Source organism: Microtus oregoni, unplaced genomic scaffold (assembly GCF_018167655.1).
Source record: "Microtus oregoni isolate MIOR12 unplaced genomic scaffold, Mior012 000054F_ref0000373, whole genome shotgun sequence".
NCBI lineage: Eukaryota > Metazoa > Chordata > Mammalia > Rodentia > Cricetidae > Microtus > Microtus oregoni.
Window position 1 is genome coordinate 10,441,099 of NW_024543830.1, and position 19,081 is coordinate 10,460,179.

Consider the following 19,081-nt stretch of genomic DNA (forward strand, 5'->3'; position numbering starts at 1 on the left):
AGGCAGGTGCCACCACTGCCCGGCTAATAAGGTTCTTGAAGAGAAGTCATATAATACCGCAATGTTTCTGATTTCCAAGAACTTAGAGTTTCGTGGCTATTTAGACTTTTTTTAGATCATGTTTATGCATAGGATACTTAGTTGTTTATTTTAGCTTTCCAGATTCTGTTCAGATTCCCTATCTTAGTCTGTACTCAGCATGCTGCTTTGCTGTTCCTACAGTGGTGAAAGGAGTGTGATTTCTAGGATAGTATGTGGCATGCAGCACCCAGCTTAGCAGCTAAATTTTGTGTCCTGTGCTCTAGTTATCTCCAGTGTAAACTCCAATGGTGAGTTATGTTATCTTTTCCTAAAACCTAACATACTGCTGGGTTTCTGTAAGATGCTTGTCCTAACTGAATACTCTGTTGTGTAATTTGCAGGTGGTCAGGGTGGGAGTTAGCAGGACTTTGGAATAATTTGGAGTCTTGGCAGAGGATGGAGGCAGTCCTCACTTGAGCTCTCCAAATTACCTGCATCATGGGACAGTGATTCTAAGCCGCCAGCCGTCTTCCCCGGTTCTCTACTAGCTGTACTTTGTCTTTGTTTCTGTCTCCAGTATGAAGTGTAACGGAACAGACTTTACCACCTGAAACTGCTGCTTCAAGTTCAGATCAGGCAAAGAACAGACCCGGAACAACCAGCAACACCAAAGAAGAGTACACAAGTTGAAGACACAACACTTGATCTGAAACAAGAAGTTTGTGCCTACTCAACAGCTTTGAAAGAGCACTTCCCAACGCTGCTAGTAGTCTTTGTTTTCTTCAGTGCTGTACTGTGAGATTGCCCGGTGCAGCAGCAGTTGTATTCTTTATTAGCTTGATAGATCATTTCCTCTCGCTCTTTTTTTTTTTTTTTTTTTTTTTGAAAAAAAAATCTAGCAACTTTCAACCTTTGGAACTTGTGCTGCAAAAGAAAAGTCAGCAAATACTACTGAAAGTGCAATATTTGATTATCACTGCGAGGTAGGTTTGTATTTTCATTGGTTAAGAATATAAAAGCTCGACATGGTGGTTCATGGATGGTTTACATACTTAGTGTATTGTTATGAATTGCTCATGCTGGAGTATGGTAGTGAATAAAGTGTTCACGGACTTGAATTTAAGCATTTTATTGCAAAATATCACTGTTGAATGTAGACTAAAAGAAAAGGTACTAAGTGTTGAGATTATAAGGGGCAGTTCACAGAGAGGGGTATGTGAACAAAGCACTTTGTCAAGAGAAAGGATTCTTCTGCTAGAGTACAGAAGTAACAGTTCTCAGATTGTGAGCACAAGACTGTATTGAGCAGTCTAGTTACATACAGACTAGAGAGTACAGTTTTGCGGGGTGTCATAGAGTAACTGGACAGAGAAGCTTTTTGGATCCAGGTTGTGAAAGGTACAGTATAGTATATTGACTCTGTTCTATATGAATGGGAGCTATTGGATGACTATTAACAGCTTTAATGAATTTTGCTTTTCAAAGGTAAGATAGCTTGATTCCTTTAGATTCATTTGAGAGATAACTTGAAGATGAGAACATCTGCTGAGAGCAAATAGATATTTAAGACAGGCTGGTGTATAGATGGAGAAACAGGCAGACAGTAGGGTTCTAATGGTCAGTGAGTCTTGTAACAGGTTCAGTGTGAAGATAAATCTAGGGAGAACAGAGTTCTTAGTTTCTAGAGTTTCTAAATGCAAAGTCTTGGAATTGAGAAGGGACCATTAGTTTATAAGTGGTAAAGGAGAAATACTGTGACGAAATCATTAAAGAAAAGCAGCACAGCCACATAGGAAGGAGCACAGAGGAAAAAATGTTGCAAATGAAGTTGAATGGAAATAATTTGTCTTATTTCAAGAAGCACACAGGCCTATTGTTGAGCAGTTTCTTTTTATTGTGTGTATGTGTCTGTCTGTCTGTTGGTGTCTGAGTGTATATTTATGCACTATGTGCTTACAAGATTCTTCAGAGGCCAGAAGAGACGTTGGATTCCCTGGAACTTGAGTTCCTACGTCTTTAGCAAGAGCAGCAAGTAAGTGCTCTTAGCTGCCACCACCACCACCACAGATATGTTTCTTTTCTTTATTTTTCTTTCCCCCAAGACAGGGTTTCTCTGTGTAGTCCTGGCTGTCCTAAAACTTGCTCTGTAGACCAGACTGGCCTCTAACTCAGAGCTCCATCTACTTCTGCCTCCTAAGTGCTGGGATTTAAGGCATGACACACCACCCTGGCTCCTGTATTACCTTTTTTTTTTTTTTGTTTGTTTGTTTTTGGAGACAGGGTTTCTTTGTAGCTTTGGAGCCTGTCCTGGAACTAGCTCTTGTAGACCAGGCTGGCCTCAAACTCACATAGATGACCTGCTTCTGCCTCCCGAGTGCTGGGATTAAAGGTGTGCGCCACCACCGGCCGGGCTCTGTATTACTTAATTGATGACTACTCTTAGTGATAAATTTATCTTCATGACCAACTTTAAAGTATTTGTTCTAGCATGTCTTCTGTCTTTTTCTTCCTCGTCTGATTTTAAAGAGTAAGTTTAGGCTATTGTTTGTTCTGTTGGGCTATCACAAACTGAAGCTTCTTACAAGCTAAAGGAAGAGTGAGTAGGTTCAGTTTCTTGGCAGGCTAAGGAAGAACTGATCCCCAAAATTGAGGACAATATGGGTAGCAGCAAGACTGTATCTTAATGACGCAGGGTAATTTATGAAAGACTTTTTTTTTCTTATTTTCCCATTTTATTTCACTGATCTGAATTACAGAGACAGGTAGATGTAGATTAAAATTTTCATTTGCTACAGCTTGATCTAATCTTTGTATTCTGAATATTGCTACATGAACATTTTCAGTACATAGAGAAATATACCTTATGTAGCCCCCATTAACTAAAAATTGAGCTACATGCACACATTTGCAAACAAGATAAAACTCAGGTAGATATTTGCTATAAAGCATGTCCTGATTGTATACTTGTAAAATGCTTAGATGAAGTGTGTTTAAGGAAATATTGGGTAATGTAATAGCACCCCTTGGGAATTGTTATTTAGGTTAGCATACAATGAAGCAATGGGTTTAACTCTTCATTTACAGACTTGATTTATCTTTGGGACGCCTAGTGGATGTTTTTGTTGTGGTTTGGTTTGTTTGGTTTTTTCAGACAATGTTTCTCTGTGTAGCCCTGGCTGTCCTGGGACTTAATTTATAAAGAGTAGTACGTATATAAATATGAGTAAATACAGGGGATGGAGAGATGGCTCCAAGGTCCTGAGTTCAATTCCCAGCAACCACATGGTGGCTCACAACCATCTATAATGAGATCTGGTACCCTCTTCTAGCATGTGTGTGTATGTATGTATATCAAATGCTAGCAGAACATGTATACCATAATAATTTTTTTTAAGAATATGAGTAAACAAAAAAAAGAATATGAGTAAATAGATAGCAAGAAACAAAAGGCTTGGGAAGAGATTTGAGGGGCAAGTGAAAATGCACATGAATTAGTTTGAATCATTTGATTAAAGCAGTCTAAAGATAAAAGAAAAACAAATATAGAAAATCCTGTTTTGTTTGTTTTTTAAGATAATTTTCATATTCAAGATAATAGCAGCGCTGGGCTGTGGTGGCGCACGCTTTTAATTCCAACACTTGGGAGGCAGATGCAGATGGATCTCAGTGAATTCGAGGCCAGCCTGGTCTACAAAGTGAGTTCCAGAACAGCCAGGATTGTTACGTAGAGAAACCCTGTCTCAAAAAAACAAAACAAAAAAACAAGACAATAGCAGTAATATCAAGAGAAAATTGAAGCTTTTAATGGCTGAGATGGTGACAGAATAACTTGTTAACTGCTAGGGGCATGACACAATAAAATAAGTGGAGACTGTGACCTGAAACTAAAGGCACAGTTTTCAAAGTCAGCACAACACGTGGCTTATTCTTCATTACTAGTGAAAACAAAGAAAGCAGTGGATAAAAGATAAGGCATCAGCAAGGACATTTGAAAACTGATATCATATTAGTTATATGGGAAATGGAGTTCTGATAACAACTTCTATGAAATTTAACAGTCTGATTTTTTAGGAAGGTAACCAGGTATGTGTTTCAGATTCTATTATGCCCTGTTTTTCTTAAAGACGCCTAATAATGAGCAATTATGCTAGCAAAATCTTTAATCTAAACTTTTTATGTGAAGCAGCCCTTTGAATTGTCCCAACATCCTGAGATGGTCATGAATTAAGAACAATAAAAGAGTACAAACTTTAAATTTAAGCTTTACCTCTGTAAATTGAACAGGCTCATCAGCAAAGGGCACTGAAGGGTGATGAAACGATGCTTAGAGGTTAAGACTGTTTATAGCTGCTTCAGAGGACACTTTCCTCCCTAACATCCACTTTAGGTGGTCGACTCATGGTGACCTAGTGCAAACATGTATGGCATATCCATACAGACACAAATAGATTTTTTAAAAATAATTTTTAAAAAGGTATTAATGTTTTGGTTGGTTTTGTTGTTTTAAGACGGTCTCAAGTAGCCTAGGCTGGTCTCCAACTAGTGAGGATGACCTTAAGCTGATTGCCTCTCCTTCCCAAGTTCTTGATTACAGGCATATAGTGGTTACAGGGTTTTTGCTTGGTGTGTTGCTGTTGTTGTGGTTGGTTGGTTGGTTGGTTTTGGTATAAATGCATTCTAGAGGAACTAAAAGGAAAAAACAAATTTCCCTGATGTGGTTTGTTGAGAAAGTTTATATATTGGTGTTTTGCCTGCATATATATGTCTGTGTGTGGATGTTAGATCCCCTGGAACTGGAGTTAACAGATAATTGTGAGCTGTAGTGTGGATGCTAGGAACTGAACTCCAGTTTTAGAAAATCCTAAAAGTCCTTGCGACTCCCTCGGATACTAGCCACTCAAATGGTACACATATACATGCAGTAAGACACTCATGCAAAAATAAAAATGTTTAAAAAGTATGAGCCATGGAGTCAGATTTGGATTTTGTTTTCATTTTTGCTAGTTTTTAGGCTCTTTTCATCTGTGGCATCTTTATTTCATGTGCAAGAGGTTTGCCTGCATATATATGTGTGTCTGTGTACCATGTGTGCCTGGTGTCTGAGAAAGTCAGATGAGGATTTCAGATTCCCTGGAACTAGAGTTATAGATGGTTGTGAGCTAATATGTGGGTGCTGTAAATTGAACCTGAGCCCTCAACAAGAACAACAAGCACTCTTAACCACTGGAACAGCTTTCCAGTCCCAGTATAATTTTTTTTAACAGCATAAAATTTTTGTTCAATGTGTCATATAGCTCAGACTAATCACAAACTGACTATGTAGCTGAGGATGGCCTTAAATACCTGCATTCATCTCCCAAGTGCTAAGATTGCAGTCATGTATCATCACACCTAGCTCTGTCCATCCATCCATCCTCCCTCCCTTCTTCCTGCCTCCCTCCCTTTCTTCCTACTGCAGGTGTTCCTGACTGACCTGGAACTTTGCTGTGTAGACCCAGCTGATCTCCAACTCATAAATCATCTACCTTTGCTTCTTAGTGCTGAGATTAAAGGTCTGTGCCACTACACCTGATTTACATATCTTTTCTGATGCATGACCATTATTGAACTTGTGTCAGAGCCTGTGTATGATAAGACTGTAACCCAACCCTGTCTCCCCATTTTGATAAATGCTACCAAAGTGGGTATCAAAAAGCTTACACCAGTTTACTACCATGAAAGTATATGAATGTGTTAGCTCTATCAGAGGGTTTTATTTATTTTTGAGGCAGAATTTCTCTGTGTAACCTTGCTGTCCTGGAACTTGTGGACCAGGCGGATCTCAAATTCAGCTGTCTGACTGCCTCTGCTTCCCAGGTGCTGGGATTAATGTCATGAGTCACCATAGTATGACTGTCAGAGGGTTTTTTTTATTGATATTTATTGAGCTCTACATTTTTCTCTACTCCCCTCCCTGCCTCTCTCCCCTCCCCCCTTCAATGCTCCCAATTTACTCAGGAGAGCATGTCTTTTTCTACTTTCTACTTCCTATGTAGATTAGATCTATGTAAGTCTCTCTTAGTGTCCGCAAGCTCTCTGGGATTGTGCTTTGTAGGCTGGCTTCTTTGCTTTGTTTTAAAACCACCTATGAGTGAGTACATGTGATAATTGTTTTTCTGTGTCTGGGTTACCTCATTCAAAATAAAGTTTTCTAGCTCCATCCATTTTCCTGAAAAATTCAAGCTGTTATTTTTTTCTGCCGTGTAGTACTCCATTGTGTAAATGTACCACATTTTCCTTATCCATTCTTTGGTCGAGGGGCATCTAGGTTGTTTCCAGGTTCTGGCTATGACAAACAAAGCTGCTATGAACATAGTTGAGCACTTGTCCTTGTGGCACGATTGAGCATCCTTTGGATATATACCCAAAAGTGGTATTACTGGGTCTTGAGGAAGGTTGTTTCCTAATTTTCTGAGAAATCGCCACACTGACATCCAAAGGGGTAATCTTGGCCATTCTTACAGGTGTAAGATGGAATCTCATAGTTGTTTTGATTTGCATTTCTCTGATGACTAAGGATGTCGAACATTTCCTTAAGTGTCTCTGTCAGAGGTATTTTAATCTTTGACAAAGCTCAAATTTTCTCAAAGTCTTCAAAATTAATTCATTGATTTGTTCATTTGTTGTAGAACCTTTTAATAGTTCAAACAAGTGAGTATCTACACTTTGGGCATCCACTGTTTAGACTCCAGGGATTTAGTTGAACAAAAAGTCATAGTTCTCAAAGTCATGTTCTGGTAATTTAATTCTACAGATTTATATAAATTCTTTAATATTTCTATGAAATTAACTGCATATTTCCCTCAGTGAGTATAAAACTTTGCAAATACAAAAATCAAAGGCCTTTTGAATTTTTAAAAATTGATTTCAAATTTAGAAATTGTGATGTCATCCCCCTTTTTATTTTTTTTTTCATTCTTTCTGAGCACTTTGCATTACATAAGTGTTGGCTTTTGTGGGTTTTTATATTGAATATTCCATTCTGTTTACTTCATCCCTCTTCCCTCTCCAAGCTAGCTATGTGGACCAGATTGTCTTTGAACTCACAGATCCTCCTGTCTCCTTCCAAGTGCTGGGAATAGGGTTTTGGCAATGTTGGTGAAGAAATAAGTGTATTTACATTAAAGTATATAATTTACTCAAATTATTAGGAGTTCTTTGAAAAAAATTAAAACATTTCCAAAATTGTATTTTCAGCACTCAAAAAAAGGCAGAAAGACTGCTATTTCAAGTCTAGCCTATGCTACGTAGTACAAGGCCCACTAGAACTATATTATGAGACTGGTTTAAAACATCAAAAACTAAATAAAGTTGAGTATATGTTTTCCTACGAGGGATTAAACAGTCTCTAAAGTGGTTGAAGGCTACAGAAAAGAGCACAGGTCAGTGGAGATTTAGAGAGAAGATCAAAGAGCAGTATAGCCTGGATCCCAATATCTTGCTACTAAGTAAGTCTTTCTAAGGACCACGTGGTAAGATTAAGATCTAAATATAAAGAAATAGGACTTTGTAGTTCATGATCTAAGTCGGTAGCCTAGAATAATGGTCCTCAAATTAATTTGATTATATGTCAGTAAGAAGCCTATGAAAGTTTATTTATGGATTGTGTTATTATACTGTGATTGTCTTGGAAGAGTACATATAATAAACATGAGAAATGTTATGAAAATAGGTTACTGTTTATGCAGATTTCTGTTATCTTCACAGATAAGTATGGTTTGTATACTCATTTGTTTTGTGGGCAGTATTTCTTGATTCTTTGTTTCTAAATTTTTTGGTAACAAGTCTTTACTAGGTGCTGGGATTGAAATCATGTATTACCATGCTTGGTTTAAGTATTTGCTTTGTTTGGCAGCACTGGTTCTCTTCTGCAATCCTTTAATACAGTTCCTCGTGTTGTGGTGACCACAACCATAAAATTATTTTCATTGATATTTCATAACTAATGGTTTTAGGTGACCCCCTCTCCCAAGGGTTGTGACCCACAGCTTGAAAACCACTGTTTTGGAGGATTGTTTTTGTTTGTGCTATTTTATCTTCTTTTGTCAAACAGGATTTCATTGTAGCTCATGCTGGCCTTCAACTCAGTCTTCCTGCTTTATGCTGTCAAATGTTAGGTATACACATGAACCACCATGCTTGGCTTTTTTGTTTTGGTTTAAACTTCATCCTATTATGAATTGATATCACAGGGATATTACATATGTGGTATGTTTTTTTGCAGATAATATAAGCCTGACATACTCATTAGATCTCATTAAGTAGTCATTTCTTTCATAATGAGGTTGAATAGCTAGTACTGGGAATAGAAATGTCAACTCCCATGTGCTTGTACTTACCTTCCACATAAGTTTCTGCAGAAAGTGCCTCTGCTGTGGAGTTGGCTGGATAACCTAATGTTGTAGGGTCATTCAGTTGGGTATATTTAAACTGTAGTGTGCTGAGAGCAAATGAATAAAGAAATAAGGACTTCACTGTCAGCCTAGTGAGTTGTAGTTTAATTTTCAGAACATTTGAGTTGTCTGTGAAATTTAACTGCTACATCAGCTTAATGGGGGCTGATCTGTAAATACAGAGAACTTACAGGAACTAATTTTTATCTCAGGCAGAAATGTAATTGCAGCATTTTTATTCTATTTCCCATTGAATTTTTTTTTCAACACAGGGTTTTTGGTGTATCTCTAGCTGTCTTGGAGCTCGCTCTGTAGACCTCTCTCTGTAGGCCAGGTTGACATTGAGCTCGCAGATCCACCTTCTTCTGATTAAAGAAGAAGCACTAGGATTAAAGGCATGGGACCTCCACTGCCTGGCTACCACTAGAGTCTTATGACATTTTCAAAACTATATAGAGCATAGGATGATAATTGTTTAATGTATCTGAGAATACTTTTCAGTTTGACCTTTTTGTACGGATCATACTTGTTAACATTATGCTATGTTGCCACAGCTGTTTGTTATGGAGAACGTATTTACCTTGTCATCAGATCCTCAACCTACTCCTGCAACCCCTCCTTCACTTTCTTTACCCTTGTCTTCTACCTCATCTGGGACAAAAAAACAAAAGCGGAACCCCACTTACCAGAGATCTGTAAGTCAGGAAAGGAGTGATGCAGTTTGTCGTGCATCATGTTAAGCATGGCTTATGAGGGCTGCGTGGTCTTGTTGAAATGCCTACAGACTCAATATAACTTTCTAATCATTTCGTTCACTTTGAATTTCAAAGGTAACTTTAGTAGTTTAGGCTGCTGCTCAAAGAAAGTCTGAGTCTGAAACATTCATATTGCTTGCTTAGAACTTGTTGGAAGTGGAGGATTTCAGAACCTATCTTCACTTAATATGATTCTTGTGCTTTAATTGAATTGCCAAGTGGCTTTTGGAGAGAACTTAAAGCCCATGGTTTGAGTCATCTACCAGAGGATTTTTGGCAAGTGATTCTGTTTCCTCCTTGGTAAAGTGGGCATAGTATATTACTTTTATGGACTTTCGTGAAAATTGAGTTGATACACTGCAGAACAATGGCTTGTGTAAAGAAAATAGAACTTAATTACTAACAGGTGCGCTTTGATTTGCGTATTTTGAGTACCACATATTAACTGTTTATCGTGTGTGTGTGTGTGTGTGTGTGTGTGTGTGTGTGTGTGTTTGTGTGTTTGTTTTGAGTTTGAAACAGAATTTCTGTGTAGCCCTATCTGTCCTAGAACTCTGTAGACCAGGGTGGCCTGGAACTTAGATCACCTGTGTCTGCCTCCTGAGTGCTGGGATTAAAGGCATGCGCCAGCAAGACCCAGTTTAACTGTTTATCTTGCAAGAATTTTGGTCTTTGGTGCTGGAGTGACGGCTCAGTGGTTAAGAGTGCTGGCTGTTCTGAGTACCGAGATTTGATTCCTAGTACCCCCATTGTCTGTTTCCAGGGGACCAGTGCTCGTCATGAACAGTAGGCAGTGTGTGGTTCATAGATATATACTGCAGGCAAAATGCTCATCGTACACATAAAATAAAAAAGAATTTTGCTAATTTGAAGATAAAGCCTTTTAATAATTGTTCAATGTTTTCATGTAAGTGAAAATGCTTGTGAAAGGGACTTTTCTAAAACCAAATGTAAAGACTTGGAGATAATGCTTCTGTGCTAAATTACTCAGCTAGCCTTTACTAGATTCTTTTTTCCATTTTTATGCTTCTTTTAAATTTATAATTTACTTTTATGATTTATGAAATACCCAAGGTATTTGACCTAAACTGATTCCACTGTATTGTAGTTGCTCAGTTTTTCACTGAAGACTGTTTCTTTTGCTTTGTCAGATCATAGACCTGATTATAGAAACAGATGACATTATTTAGAAATGTTGTTAGGATCTGAGTACTACTTGGTTTCTTAGTAGGGAAAAGGTCTTGAGTGCTTAGGAATTAACATTGTCAGACAACTCTTGGCTGGGGATTTTTTTTTAATATTTATTTATTTATTTATTTATTATACAATATTCTGTCTGTGTGTATGCCTGCAGGCCAGAAGAGGGCACCAGACCTCATTACAGATGGTTGTGAGCCACCATGTGGTTGCCAGGAATTGAACTCAGGACCTTTGGAAGAGCAGGCAATGCTCTTAACCACTGAGCTATCTCTCCAGCCCCCGGGATTTTTTTTTTTTTTTTTGCTTTTTTCGAGACAGGGTTTCTCTGTGGTTTTGGAGCCTGTCCTGGAACTAGCTCTTGTAGACCAGGCTGGTCTCGAACTCACAGAGATCCACCTGCCTCTGCCTCCCAAGTGCTGGGATTAACGGCGTGCGCCACCACTGCCTGACTCGGGATTTTTTTTATTAGAGTTTTTGATTCAATTTTTTCAATTATTTTTTTTCATGGACTTGAGCATGCATTGTCCCCCCCCCCCTTTTTTTGTTTTAGTTTGAATTAAGCATAGAATAGAAAGTTTATTTTATTGTGTTAATCTCTACTAACTATGAATTCAACCTGCATGGCTTACTAGTGTGAAGATACCTACTTTAATATAAACATAGGTATTAATAAATTTTAGTTTTTTTTATGTTGATTACTTTTGTTCTATAATTGTTTCAGAAATTGAAAGTTAATATTAAAGTTAATATCGTTGCTTTACCTTAGTATTAAGCTTCAGGAATTGTTTTTTTTTTTTTAATAAGTGAGAATTCTTTCATAAGTGACAGCAATTACTTAAAGTTTCTTCTGAAATGTTAACTAAGTATTTTGGTAGTAAAAGTCTATAAGCTAACTTTTTTAAAAGAAATCTTTTCATTTTTTTTTTTACCTTTCCATTACAAAGAAAAATCATTTAATAAGATTTAGAATGCTATGGATATTATGGACAGATCTATATATATTGAGTGGTTTGTTTGTTTTGTTTGTGTTTTTTTCTTTTTAAAACAGATGAGCTTTGATCCAAACCTTCTCCACAACAATGGACACAATGGGTACCCCAATGGTACTTCTGCAGCACTGCGCGAAACTGGGGTCATTGAGAAACTGTTGACCTCTTACGGATTTATTCAGTGTTCAGAACGGCAAGCCAGACTTTTCTTCCACTGCTCACAATATAATGGCAACCTCCAGGATTTAAAAGTAGGAGGTAACCTGTTAGTTCATCTTTTAACGCACTATTGCATGTATGCTAGTTCCTGAGGCAGCTTTCCAGTGTGTTATAAGCCATAGAAGATGGAATATTTTAGTTGTGCTTACTGAAACGTATATCCTAATTTTTATTGTGGTGGTGTCTTTTTGAGATCTGAAAGACTTTACTGGTAAAAAGATAATTGAATATTTTTTTTTTTTACTGTAGATACTTGGAAGATTTAAAGGGATGAAGTTACATGGTTTCTGTTTCAAAAAAAAAATTCAGGCTGGAAAGGCTATAGCAGTTATGACTACTTTCTGCTCTTACATAGGACCTTCATTTAGTTTCTAGCACCCACACCTCAGCTCATATTCCAGTTCCAGGGGATCTGATGCTTTCTTCTGGCCTCTGTGGGCACCAGACACAAAATTCAATAGTCTGCATGTGTACATGCAGGCAGAACTCTCATACACATAAAAAAAAATCTTTGAAAATCTTTAAACAATGACTAACATAAAGATTTGGTGTACTGGGTACTGGAGATTCGTGCTATTTTGCATTATTTTGTTTAATCCTCTAATCGGTCTTGTGTGTTAGAAATTATTCTTATTTTATAGATAAGGCAGCCAAGTATAGAGAAGTTAAAATAAGTTTCCAAATACTGTAATCTTGTATTATCTCATTTGTAATGTGTCCAAATGCCATGGAAACTAGGACTGATTCTCTCAGTCTAAGGCAGTGACTCTGAAATGCTTGGGTGTATCAGTCACTTGGAAGGCTGGCTAAAATACATATTGCTGTACTTGATCCCCAGAGTTTGTCTTTGCCTAGGTCTGAAGTGAGGCTCAAGAATTTACATGTCTCCTAAGCGCCCAGGTAATGTTGATGCTTCTGGCCTAGGAACCACCCTTTGAGAACCAATGGTCTAAGGCAGCTCAAATACTTGAAAGTAGAATTCAGCAGCAGAATGCCATTTTTCAAGCATTAGTCCAACAAACATAACACATTCTTTATTTTAGATGATGTTGAATTTGAAGTATCATCTGACCGGCGGACTGGGAAACCTATTGCTATTAAATTGGTGAAGATAAAACCAGAAATACATCCTGAAGAACGAATGAATGGACAAGTTAGTGACTTTGATAGTTTGTGTTTCGTTCGGGCCCCATATTTGCATATTTTTCACATTAGAAAGGAAGATTGTCCCCTGCCTCCTCAGTTTGCACGAAGAGAGCTCTAGTATATAAAGATAATTTAAAATTAGATCAGAAGCACAGGCGTTTCTTGACCTGAAATAAAAACATGGTCAAGACTCATTTGGGTTTTATACATAACCCTACGTCTTTACTTACAGTTAATTTGTATACTGTAAGTTTGAAACTTGGCAGCATGACATCCTCTTGTGGATCATATTAAAATGCATCCCTGTGTATAGTATAGAGGATATTAGAACTCATTTTATATTGCAGTGCTGCTCCTGAAATGATTAGCAATGGAAATTTTTTTTTTTTTGACTGGTAGGTTGTGTGCGCTGTTCCTCACAACTTAGAGAGTAAATCTCCAGCTGCCCCGGGTCAGAGTCCAACAGGGAGTGTATGCTACGAACGTAATGGGGTAAACTTGTGTATTTTTCTTAAACCTTTGCCTGATCCATCATGTGATCTATAAGCGTACTTTAAAATTCAAAGTAGAAAACGTAAGCTAGTTGCTAAAATCATTTTTAAAGTTGGTTTTAAGAGGTTTCAAGTGCAGCATAATAAAATTATTTTTAAAGAAAAAAATCCATAGGACTTCCAAGTGTGTTAGCTTGCCCAAGTGTGACCTTAGTTAGAACATTAAGGTAAAATGCTCCTTTAAATCACTTTTTGGTGGGTTGTGGGGCGTGGGGGTTTATACTGGTTCCTTTTAAGCACTAACTCCAGTTTTTTTTTATTTGGAATGCCTTATGTAAAAATTGGTTTTTTTGAAATGTAACTACAGTCTCTGGGCAAATGCTTCCACGTGTGTAAGCTTTTTGAACTTGGATTGCTGCTTAGCTGTGGACTCAGAAGTCATCAGCACCATGGAGGGGGAAGTGTGTTTATGAATAAGACAACTTGTCATACTGCATATAATTTTAAGAATTTTGGCTTTAAAATGCCAGTGTAAGAAGTATTTAAGTAAAGCACATTGTACAGTGAACATGCATCCTGCTGGGATAATAATAATAGCTTGTTAATTCACAGGAAGTGTTTTATCTGACTTACACCTCTGAAGACGTGGAAGGGAATGTTCAGCTGGAAACTGGAGATAAAATTAACTTTGTAATTGATAACAATAAACAGTAAGTGCTCTTCAATGTTTTCCTAACCTAAATGACTTTTGTTTACATTAAATTTGAAGTGAGAGCCAGGTATCTGTGCCCTCCTCATAGTCCCATAGAGCGCTGGGATTAAAAGCTACCTTCTGGCTCAAAACATTGTCATTTTCAGGGAACTACCTACTCAGTGAAGATTTTTGAAGATCGGCCAATACTTAAGATTAGTTTTGAAAGAACACTGAAAAGTCAGATAAGAAATGAGGAAAACTGTGATCAGAGATATATCATGACAATTGGGGAAAATGGCTAGAAGTTTGACTTAGCTTTGTTGGTTGGATTATAGGAATGTGAGATAAGCTTCATGATCCTTGAAAGAACTGGAGGAAGTAGATTATTAGGGTTGTGTAAATGCTAGAGATAGTAGGCTCCTGGATGCTCTAGACTTGTAGTGACTTTAGTGAGAATGGAAGATAAAGATGAGCCAGGGATTTGGATATGAATGTCAAATTACATGGGGTCAGAATCTAGATACTATTTCTTTCTGATCTGGTTTAAGAGGCAGATGGTAGACTAAGGAGTAATTGAACACTATATGGATCATAGTTGTTAGAATGCTAAAAATGGAAACTGGGTTGTTGGTTTCTATTATTAATTTTAGACGAAGCATCTTAATTAAATATGAAGTACAACACCAGAGAATGGATATGGCATGGGAGAGTTTCAGAAGGGCCACTGAAAATTTTATTTTATCTTTAATAATTTATCTCTGTCAAAGACTTGTACTAAATAATTTTTTTTTTTTTTTTTTTTGCCTAGTACTTATTTGAGAATGGGTCTTTTGTCTCTTGTGAAACTCACTATGTAGACTAGACTGGCCTCAAACTCATATCCTCCTGCCTCTGTTTCCTGAGTGCTAAGATTAAAGATGAGCACCACCATGTCTGATATTTATTTAATGTGTATGTACTGCATGCATGCATACGGTGCCTCAGCAAGCTAGAAGAGGGCAACTCCTGGAACTGGAATTTACAGGTGGTTGTGAGCCACATCCATGTCCTCATGCCCCACATGGGTGCTAGGTATTAATCCCATGTCCTCTAAAAAGAAGCAGCAAGCACTTTTAACTTCTGAGCAATTTCTCCAGCCCCTTCACTTAATCCTCAAAAGAACATTACTTCAGTTACTTGTCTCAATTTAGATAGTTGCTCTTCTATTACGACATTGACCCCCAGCGATACTATTGTGTCTTAAACAATTTATACTATCTTTGAAATTAACTTGAGTTTATATTGCTATTGTTTTGTTCAGAGATTTGGGCAGTGTAGCCATATGGGGTATTTTAAATGTTTTCAGTTCTTTTTGGTTTTTCCGCGACAGGGTTTCTCTGTAGCTTTGGAGCGTGTCCTGAAACTAGCTCTTGTAGGCCAGGTTGGCCTCGTACTAACAGAGATCTGCCTGCCTCTGCCTCCCGAGTGCTGGGATTAAAGGCATGTGCCACCACTGGCCGGCGTGTTTTCAGTTCTCTAATAGGGTGAATATCATTTTCAAAATATGGCAAAATCTGTCTCTTGGAGGGCAGGAATAAGATGGTGGTACGTGCCTTTAATCCCAGCACTCAGGAGACAGAGACAGGATGATCTCTTTGAGGCCAGCCTGGTGTACATAGTCAGTTCCAGGACAGCCAGGGAGGGCTCCGTGGAGAAACCCTGTCTCAAAAACAAACAAAAAAGATAAAGGAATAGTTACTAAATTTATCACTTACTGATAATAGACCTTTTATTCTTACGACCAATACCTTACTGTGTGACTTGTCATGCTTACCTGGCTATAAAACTAGAGTTTTTCACCTTTGATGGTATTCAAGTTTGTCTTTGTTTCAGTTCTTCTGTTAGGATTGCTAAGTAGAGTAGCACATCACATACCCAAGTAAAAGTTGTATTTCTAAGTTTAAAAAATACTTCACAAATTCATGAAAAGAAATCCCATGAATTTTGAGTTAGATAAGATGGAGAGTTTGAGCAGTCTTTTCCATATAGAAGCATCAGATATCATAAACCTTAAGTATGTTTTTAATAATAACAGAAAATTTAAAACCTAGAAAAATGTTTCTTTTTTTTTTTTAGACTCACTAGTTTGTAACCAACTCAAATAATACAACCTTTTTGATTTCTCTCTTCTCCAGCACTGGTGCTGTAAGTGCTCGTAATATTATGCTTTTGAAAAAGAAACAAGCTCGCTGTCAAGGAGTAGTTTGTGCCATGAAGGTAAATGTTAATACAGTTGAAAGTTTTAGATTTGCTGTTTTGTTTTTGAACTGCTTTTAAGCTTTGTACTACAAACCTGAACCCACTTGGTGTTCCTGTCTTCTGGTTTAAGATTTATTCCTCATTAACTTAAACTAGAATTTCATAAACTCCTTGATTGCTAGTTCTCTAAGTCCTAGTAAAGGTAGACTTTACCAAGTTATACTGTTTGGCCTATACTATAATCTTATGATAAAGTTTACTTTTTTTTAAGTTATTATCATGCATTTGTATATTGATTGATAATTAATGTTCTTTGTTTGGGGTCTGGTTTTTGCTTTAGGAGGCGTTTGGCTTTATTGAAAGAGGTGATGTGGTAAAAGAGATATTCTTTCACTATAGTGAATTTAAAGGTGACCTAGAAACCTTACAGCCTGGAGATGATGTGGAATTCACAATCAAGGACAGAAATGTAAGATGATTCATTCACTAACTTTATCATGGGCCTTTTACTATTAATTAGGAAGCGCTTAAAATTATGTGACCCCTGCCCATTCTACCCTCTTGATTTAGGGTAAAGAAGTTGCAACAGATGTCAGACTATTGCCTCAAGGAACAGTCATTTTCGAAGATATTAGTATTGAACATTTTGAAGGAACTGTAACCAAAGTTATCCCAAAAGTACCCAGTAAAAACCAGGTGAGTTGTCTTTATTGGACTAGTCACTAGTATAGTATTTACTATATATTTATAGTAATTTAGTATTACCCTAAAATTGTAATCTGCCTGGTAAATTTTGTGTAGGGAAGTATAAAAAAGTAAAAACCTAAATAGATTCTAAGGCTATCTATCGCTCAATGACAGAGGGCTGTCTTATCATGCACAGAGTCCCCAAGTGCTACAGAAAGAAAAGACAAACATACTGATGGGTGTGTTTTTTTTTCTGAGTGATTAAGAAAGGTCCTTACTATACTGGACTGCATTTGCTTCTCCATTTCCCCCTCTTACCATTTGCTAATTTGTTGGGTAGTAGAGTGAGAGGTGGCAAATGTGGGCTATAAAAGGCTAAAAAAGGTTTTACCCAAAAATTCCATGGTATCGTAGTACAGTCTTAACTGCAGTGTTTAATTTTATGGTTGTTATGGGACCTTAGACCATGAAGCTTTCTTATTGGGCTTTATATTGTCAGCACATTTTTTTTCCTTCAGGGTGCTATATTACAAGCTATTTACCATGTGTTCTTCTTGTTTGACTTAGAGCTAAAAAGGATGAGAAATCTCCAGCTAAAATCGTTTTTCCTTCTCATCAGAATGACCCATTGCCAGGACGAATCAAAGTTGACTTTGTGATTCCTAAAGAACTTCCCTTTGGAGACAAAGACACAAAATCCAAAGTGACCCTGCTGGAAGGTGACCATGTTAGGTTTAATATTTCAACAGACCGACGTGACAAATTAGAACGAGCAACCAACATAGAGGTTCTATCAAATACATTTCAGTTCACTAATGAAGCCAGAGAAATGGTAAGTGTTTCGTATTATTGGGTTGTTGTCTAACATTTAGGGTTTAGTGATGGATTTTGATTGACACTATTAGCTGGGAACTTCTTAGGCTGATGATATAGTGAATAAAGGTGCTTGCTTCCAAGCGTGACAGCCTGCGTTCAAGCCCCGGTATGCATATGATGAAAGGAGAGAACCAGTTCCTGTAAGTCGTTAAGAGGAACAAGTGTGAGCTAATAACTACCTTATTAAGTAGCTAAGAACTGTACATGAATTGGTCTGGGCATTTTTCTTACTCTTAGTTATCTTAGAAATGCTTATAAATTAAGTTTAGATTGGAAATGTGAATGATTGCTAATATAATATAAGACTTCAAGAAGTATTTTCTTAAGATTTCCTCTGTGATGTTTAGTAAGCATTATGTTAAACAATGCTAAATAGAGCTTGTTTCTCTTATGATAATGTTTTGCATATTCTTTTTAATGAGTATATGTCTAGGAATGGTGTACCTGACATGTTACCCAAGTATAACATTCTGTGGACTGACTTTTCTCAGATATAGTTTGTAATTAGTATTGTTTGGGATCATAACATCAGTAGCATGTCTCAATGTTGTCAGTAAAAACATAGTTTTTTAAGTTCCTTGTTTGTTAAGACAGGATTTCTCTAGAGTCCTGAAGACCAGGTAGGCCTTGAACTTATATAGATCTACCTGCCTCTGCCTCCCTAGTACTGGGATTAAATATGTATGTCTTCACAGTTCTGGCCCTTGCCTTTTTTTTTTTTAACTTGTTTAATATGTATGGGAGTTTTGCTTGCATGTATGTGTGTGTATGTATGTACTGTGAGTGCCTGGTACATATAGAGGACAGAAGAGGGCATCAGATTTCCTGGAATTAGAGTTACAGGTGGTTGTAAACTGCTGTGTAAATTCCTGGGATCAAACCTGAGTCCTACACATGAACATTAAGCCCTCTTTCCAAATTCAAGTTTCTCAGATGAAGTCTCTTTTATGCTTTATGCTACAAAGTATATATCCTGGTTACCATTAGGAGTTTGAAAAGGATTAAATATCAAAACTTTCATATCATATTCAAAACTGGTAGTTATCTATTTCTGCATAAATAATCAATGTGCAATTAATTGACAGCTATGTTATTTTAGTAAACATGAGTGTCTTGCATATTCCAAGTTCTGTGGATACAGTAGTCCACAAAGCCTTTGTTTTCATATAGGATGAAAGAAAACATGAGGAAGAAACAAAACAATACATTTTGTTCTTTACATCTTAAGTTCTTTCTGTGTCTAAATTTATACAAGATTTTAAAATAGTAAAGGATTGCTTTTGTAATTCATGAGGTATATCAGTAAATATTTGAAATTTTTATGTTACATTAT

At 37.1% G+C, this 19,081-nt stretch overlaps 1 protein-coding gene across 4 annotated transcripts in view; it reads left to right on the plus strand.

Moving 5' to 3' along the window:
• The window catches only part of Csde1 (cold shock domain containing E1), a 39,273-nt gene that overhangs the window by 8,806 nt on the left and 11,386 nt on the right, over positions 1 to 19,081 (plus strand). The window contains exons 2-12 of one of the 4 annotated variants that reach the window (XM_041638006.1): positions 599 to 1,004; positions 5,480 to 5,573; positions 9,008 to 9,148; positions 11,457 to 11,655; positions 12,660 to 12,769; positions 13,162 to 13,254; positions 13,866 to 13,963; positions 16,122 to 16,203; positions 16,526 to 16,654; positions 16,756 to 16,881; positions 17,492 to 17,704. In XM_041638006.1, the coding sequence (XP_041493940.1) occupies positions 9,017 to 9,148; positions 11,457 to 11,655; positions 12,660 to 12,769; positions 13,162 to 13,254; positions 13,866 to 13,963; positions 16,122 to 16,203; positions 16,526 to 16,654; positions 16,756 to 16,881; positions 17,492 to 17,704 (1,182 nt within the window). In that variant the 5' untranslated portion in view covers positions 599 to 1,004; positions 5,480 to 5,573; positions 9,008 to 9,016. The remainder of the gene's footprint in view (positions 1 to 598; positions 1,005 to 5,479; positions 5,574 to 9,007; positions 9,149 to 11,456; positions 11,656 to 12,659; positions 12,770 to 13,161; positions 13,255 to 13,865; positions 13,964 to 16,121; positions 16,204 to 16,525; positions 16,655 to 16,755; positions 16,882 to 17,491; positions 17,705 to 19,081) is intronic. The other 3 variants (XM_041638005.1, XM_041638007.1, XM_041638008.1) reach the window with 3 other exon arrangements.